The 6,665-nt window shown below is 43.6% G+C and overlaps 1 protein-coding gene across 1 annotated transcript in view; it reads left to right on the top strand.

Annotated features, from left to right (window-relative positions):
- ETS2 (ETS proto-oncogene 2, transcription factor) overlaps positions 1-6,430 on the top strand; it is a 13,363-nt gene extending 6,933 nt beyond the window's left edge. Inside the window, exons 4-10 of the mRNA XM_027909413.1 lie at positions 1,503-1,622; positions 2,066-2,266; positions 2,843-2,926; positions 3,610-3,852; positions 3,980-4,243; positions 4,910-5,028; positions 6,215-6,430. Coding sequence (XP_027765214.1) covers positions 1,503-1,622; positions 2,066-2,266; positions 2,843-2,926; positions 3,610-3,852; positions 3,980-4,243; positions 4,910-5,028; positions 6,215-6,430 — 1,247 coding nt within the window. The remainder of the gene's footprint in view (positions 1-1,502; positions 1,623-2,065; positions 2,267-2,842; positions 2,927-3,609; positions 3,853-3,979; positions 4,244-4,909; positions 5,029-6,214) is intronic.
- Positions 6,431-6,665: the final 235 nt, after the last annotated feature.

Here is a 6,665-nt window from a genome sequence, read left to right as displayed (position 1 = left end):
GGTTTTTTACCTTTTATCTGTCTTTTATCGGTGTGAGTTGCTTTGTGGATAGTTGCTGTTTTCTGTGCTGAAAGGGAATAAAAACTAGGATTCAGTAGCTTTGCAAATTGACTCTTCACTGGAGAAGCCTTAGCAGGTGTTAAAGCAGAACTAAGAGTTGAAAAACCTTGAGGAAGTTTTGTGTTTTTAAACTTGCAGCATCTCAGCCATAATTAAGATGCAAATATTCTGCAAGCTCCTTTTTTGACCCTCTGGTGTTAAATCCCAGTATATTTTATTCCATGCCTTAAAAAAAATGAGATGGAGATGTTTACAGATTTCCTGACTTCATTTCTGTGTAGGACAGTATTTACCAAGAGTTCTCTGCAAATTCTTGTCTAAAATACCTAAAAAAACAAGGAGCTTTGTCCAAAATGTGGATATTTTACCTGATGCTGCTTTTATCTCCCTTAAGGGAAGGGAAAACCAAACCTCAGAAAACCACAGGTGCTTTGTTCTAATGTGATTGTGATCAGTCACCTGCTCAGGTCAGCAAAGCAAGTCCCAGCAGATATTGGGAAGGGTGTGGTAAGGACAGAAGTTAAGCACAGGCTGGGCCAAGTGGAGCCTGTAGATCGTCTGGGAGAGCAAGAAGAGCTGCAGAAATCCATCCCTGGAAGTGTCCAAGGCCAGGTTGGATGGAGCTCTGAGCAACCTGGTCGGGTGGAAGGTGTCCCTGCTGATGGCAGGGGGTTGGAACTGGAATGAGCTTTAAGGTCCCTTCCAACCCAAACCATTCTGTGATGAAATGAGGCATCTTCTGGTGAAAATGGCCCAACATGAAACACTGAGTGGAAGGCGAATTTGGCCTTAAAATGAGATCTACTTGTGCATTTAAGGATCAGTTAAGCAGATTGGTGATTTATGCTGGCGTATAAAGGTGCCAACTTTGTGTTTTGCTGCATTATTTCCCCCCTGGGTACCAGCTTGTTGCCAGTCACACTTGTTTGGTTCAGGTGATAGAAAAATCTATCCTTGGTTGATGGAAAGATGCCTGGGAAGGTCTGAAATACAGAGTTAAAATAGTGCAGGCTGGCTCCCCACAACCCTCCTGTCAGTTGTTTAGCTCTCAAACTAATTGAAGACTGGACTTACAAAGAAGTCTAGGGTCAAATGATAAGTGGCAAAATAGGAATAAGCAGTCTCATTTCCTTAAAAACGCCACCCAAAAATAATAGTAAACTTTCCCTGCAACAGAAGGCACTTAGTGTAAGGACTAGGAGTAAATAAGGATCCTCTATGTCATGGAAAGCTGCAAAGCTCCAATTAGTGATTCAGTCTTATCAAATGAGTAGCACAGAGATTTTAGGAAATGGATCTCTGCTGTTTGTCTCTGATTTTAAAACCCCGACTTCCCAGCATCTTTTTTCGTGCTTCAAATAGCAAAAAAACCCCTGTCTTCTTTCACTGGCTCGAAATGTAACGTATCTTTTTCTCCCCTCCACCCCTTTTCTTTCTTGCAGAGTCCAACAACTGTGAATTGCCTCTGTTAACCCCGTGCAGCAAGGCTGTGATGAGTCAGGCCTTGAAAGATACTTTCAGTGGTTTCACAAAGGAACAGTGTCGGCTGGGTATCCCAAATAGTAAGTGTTTTGCTATTTATAAGCTCTTTTTTTTTTTTTTTTTTTTTCAATGCTAAGGGGGAGGCTGAATAGCAGCTCTTTGAAAAGAGAAAGGATGATGTCAGTAGGAAATACAAGAATGGATCCTATGTGAATCTGGCACAGCTTGACTTGGAAAGCCCAGACTTGCTGGTATTAAAAAAAAAAAAAAAGGGGTGCATGGAGAGCTCATGTTTTGGCAGCATGAGAGAGAATCAGCTAAGCTGAGAACATCCAAGTGAATGCAGAAGGAAAAGAGAGGACTGTGGGGTTTTGAAATTCAAAACCACACTCATTCTGAATTCACTGGGCACAAAGTAACTTGTGCAAACTATTTTTTAAATTCCCTGCTTTCTAACGAAGATCATCTGACAAAAGGGCAGGATTTGTCTCAGAATGCTCCAAGTGTCCTTTCTGTCTTGCAGATCCCTGGCTGTGGACTGAGCAGCAAGTTTGCCAGTGGCTTTCATGGGCTACCAATGAGTTTAGCTTGGCAAATGTGAACTTCCACCAGTTTCTTATGAGCGGCCAAGACTTGTGCAACCTGGGCAAGGAGCGTTTCCTGGAACTGGCACCTGACTATGTGGGTGATATTCTGTGGGAACACCTGGAACAGATGATAAAAGGTAGTTAGAGAGCCAGAAAGAGCTTTTTTTTTTTTTTTGGTTTAGGGCTCTGCCGACAGAAAGTGAAATGGTTTTTTTTTCTCAACAGTGGTTTCACTATGAAGGGCTTTTATTACAAATGAACTGTAAAACTTGGTTAATATTATCAGAACTGTTAATATATCCTTGGTGTGCCAAAGCACAGATGCAGATAGCTGCAGGAATTCTGTGTTCAGGCTGTCGAGGTCAGGTTTTAATATGGGAAAAATAACTGGAATAAATGAGCTTAGGATAAGACCACTGTAAATACCTCGTTAAAAACAGTTAACCAAGGGTTGGACCTTAAAACACACTGCAGTTACTGCTGTTTATCAGTTTTACGTTAAAGTTCGATTGGTGTGATGGTTTTCAAGCCTGTTGGAAGTTGGCTGGGTGTTTTGGGGAGGTTTCTGTCGAGAGAAAAAATGCAGTGTTTTGTTAGTAAAATTTTTGTGAGTGTTTGCCCCGAAATACTCAAAAGATTCAGAAGCTTTTCATGGCACACAAGGCATATCTTCAAAACTGTAACCCCAAATTTCCTTTTTCTCCTCTCCCCAGACAGCCAAGAGAAAACACAGGATCAGTATGTGGAGAACTCTCACCTCACCTCTGTTCCTCACTGGGTCAACAATAATTCATTAAGTAAGTGGGTTTTTTTAAAAATTGCCATCTTTTTTCATCTTTCAGTGACTTCTAAGGATGTCACAGATTCCACTGTAAAAACAAAAAGCACCAGAATAGTTCCTGTGCTCGAGGAGAACATTCGAGTTCAATTGCTGCAGCCTTCTTTCCTTGTATTGTTTAATTGTCATCTAATTTATATCGGAAATCTTTTGAAGAGCAAAGGCTCGGAGAAAATTAAATTTCCTCTGGGGAGTGCCAAACCCTCCATCTGTGGAGCAGCATGACCACTCCCATCTGTGGAAAGCAGAGGCAAAAACTACCATCACTGGGAAGCAGCAAGAGTTATGTTTAGGCTGTGGAAGTGCAGTTGGAGCTTTTGGGAGTGTGTGGGATGCAGTGCTGGCTCCCTCAGATCGCTTGATTGATGTTGTATTTTATTCTACCACAGTCTTCAGCTCAACCTGATTACACCACTTAATGGTGAGGGCCTTACTCAAAACCACTTAAAACTTCCTCTTTTTTTTTTTGTCCTCTGGCCCTGTAGTTTCCTTGGAGAACAAACAATAGATGTTTGTGGCTGGCAAGTTACAGAGGGAGATTTGCAGAATCTGATTTGGTGTATTTAGTGTATTAGTTTGTTTAAGGGTCTGCAGGGAAAATAATCTAATTCTTTCATTTCTTTTTTTTTTTTTCTTTTTCAGCTGTTAATGTAGATCAGAACTCCTATGGAATGCAGATGCCTGGATACCCTAAACCCCTCAGTTATCCCAAACCCAGCCTCCTGACTGACGTCTGTCAGACCTCCACGGCACCGAATCTCCTCAATCCAGAACAAGAGTTTTCATTGTTCCCTAAAGCCCAAGCAGATGCTGTTGGTGTGAACTACTGTGCTGTAAACCAGGATTTCCCAAGGAACAACCTGAATTTGCTGATGGATAATTCTGGTGAGTCATTATCTGCATGTGTTTTCCTCCTTTGAATAATTTATATGTGCAGGGTGGATTGAGGAGGAGGGGGGAAAAAAAAACCACCAACAATTCATAAACTGTTTTTTTATTTTATTTTATAAAGGTAAGCTGAGAGAACACGAATCCAGTGACAGTGGTGCAGAAAGCTATGAGAGCTCAGATTCCATGCTGCAGTCCTGGAACAGCCAGTCTTCCCTGGTGGATTTACAGCGTGTGCCGTCCTATGAGAGTTTTGAGGATGACTGTAGCCAGTCCTTGTGCCTGAGCAAACCTACCATGTCTTTCAAAGACTATATTCAAGAAAGGAGCGATCCTGTGGAGCAAGGGAAACCAGTTATACCAGCAGCCATCCTGGCTGGCTTCACTGGTAAGTTGGGGAGCGAAATGGTCACTCCTCCTCTTCTTGGGTAACATCAATATTCCCCACAAGTCCATAAGTGCGTGCCATGGGAGTAGAGACCACTAGTCAGGAAGAGTTTCAGTTTTAAATGTCACTAAACAAAGTCTCGTAGGATTATCCACCCCCAGCAAGAACAGGCAGGTGTGTCAGGACACAGGAAAATCAAATGCACTTGTTGATCTGTTTGACAAAGAGGGAAACTTGGACACAGTCTCCCACGTTTGGGAATTTCCACGGGTGTTGGCTTGCCTGTTAAAGCCTTATTCCCGTAGTCCTTGCTGAAATTGGTTTTTCCTCCAAAACTTTTGCCAAGTTGAAGAGGGCAGGACAAGCCCTGGAGCTTGAAACGCAGCTGGCTGGGAGGTGAGAGTGAGGGATGAGGGATCCATGTGAAAAGGGAAAGACAGAACTCGAGTCAAATCCTGTGTTTCCATGAAAAAGCTGACTTGTTTTAATTTTAACGTGTTAAGGAGATTTGTGCTATAAAATAAAACCTTGGGTTTCTTTCTGATTTTGGAAAAGATATAAATCAGAGTAATTACAAGATCTGTTCCGTGATACGAGTCTGGTCACATGCACTTGGTTGTAGGAGTGTTAATTATGGTTTCTCCCTCTCTCTCTCTCTCCCAACAGGCAGTGGACCCATACAGCTGTGGCAATTCCTGCTGGAATTACTGACTGACAAGTCCTGTCAGTCATTCATTAGCTGGACAGGAGACGGATGGGAATTTAAACTGGCTGATCCAGATGAGGTATGTGGCTACTTGTGGTGAACAAAAAGATTCTGGGGGTCTGAACTGCCATCTGGAATGAAGGATTTGGAGAACTTTTAACTGTGGTCATTAAAAATAAATAGGATGCACTTTCATTTTCTGACGCTGTTATCAGTAGGGAAGTTGTTTTATTGAGATATGGGATATAAAGTCCACTGAAGTCTTCTTATTAAAGAGAGGGAGGAGGGATAAATAATTAACTCCAAGGAACTTCATATCATTCAGGTCCCAGTCCTGTGCTGCTTAGCAGCAAATCAGTGGTGAAACGCTGTTTTCCCGAGGGAGCAGACGATGTGCCAGAGTTCCAGCACTTTTTGGACAATGCTCTCAGGCACATGGTTGGATTTTTGGGGTTATCCTGTGCAGGGCCAGAAGCTGGACTTTGATTCTTGTGGGATGCTTCCAACTCAGGATATTCAGTGAATTTTTTTTTTTTTTTTTTTTTTTTTTTTTTTTTTTTTTTTTTTTTTTTTTTTTTTTTTTTTTTTTTTTTTTTTTTTTTTTTTTTTTTTTTTTTTTTTTTGAGGTTGTCCTATGCAAGGCCAGGAGTTGGATATGGGTGACCTTTGTGGGACCCTTCCAGTTCAGGGATATTGAGTGATTCTGGGGGTTGTCCCATGCAGAGTTGGTAGTTAGACTTTGATGATCCTCGTGGGGGCCCTTATAACTTGGGTTATTCAGTGATTTTTGAGGTTGTCCTGTGCGAGGCCAGGAGTTGGACTTTGAACCTTGTGGGACCCTTCCAACTTGGGTTATTCAGTGATTATTTTTTTATTATTATTAGCTTTTTTTATTTTGGGGGAGGGGTGTCCTGGGCAAGACTGAGAGTTGGACTTTGATGATCCCTGTGGGATATCCAGTGACTTTTGGGGTGTCCTGTGCCAGGCCAGGAGTCGGACTCCGATGATCCTTGTGGGTACCCTTCCCAACTCGGGATATTCAGTGAGTTCCCTTAAGAAATTCCTTCATTTCAGTGAAACCCCTTTAAAATCTGGTCTCCTCAAGCACGTTTTGGCCCACCCCTACAAATTGGTATCACTTTTTTCTGTGATATTTGCTGTCAGCCACTTTCTCCTGATGTTGCTGCTGACAACTCTCTCGGAGTGTGTTCTGTTGTGGGGTTGGCCACCAATCCCTACCTTTTTTTTTTTTGCTTCCCTTTCAGGTGGCCCGGCGGTGGGGCAGGAGGAAAAACAAGCCCAAGATGAACTACGAGAAGCTGAGCCGGGGCCTGCGCTACTACTACGACAAGAACATCATCCACAAGACGTCGGGGAAGCGCTACGTGTACCGCTTCGTCTGCGACCTCCACAACCTGCTGGGCTACACGGCCGAGGAGCTGCACGCCATGCTGGGGGTCCAGCCAGACACCGAGGACTGAGCCCCCACCTCAGGGTGTGGGGAGGGTGGAAAGACCACCTCGAGTGGAGGACTCCGTGGGGGTGTGTGCGTGGGAGAGCCTGTTCTCCCGGCCGCCGCTCTTGGGGGGAAATCGGGACCTTGGCGGGAGGCCCCGGAGGAGATTTTTTTTTTTTTGGCCTCCGGGTGTGGAGGTGGGCACGGCCCTCCCCCTGGATCTGTCGTGGAGACACGGAAAATGCTCTGGGGATGCTCGA

This window comes from Empidonax traillii, unplaced genomic scaffold (genome assembly GCF_003031625.1).
Source record: "Empidonax traillii isolate 1590-97213 ecotype Southwest subspecies unplaced genomic scaffold, ASM303162v1 scaffold2108:size38196, whole genome shotgun sequence".
Taxonomy (NCBI): Eukaryota; Metazoa; Chordata; class Aves; order Passeriformes; family Tyrannidae; genus Empidonax; species Empidonax traillii.
The sequence above is the reverse complement of the archived record's forward strand: the minus strand, read 5'-3'. Positions and strand labels throughout refer to the sequence as shown.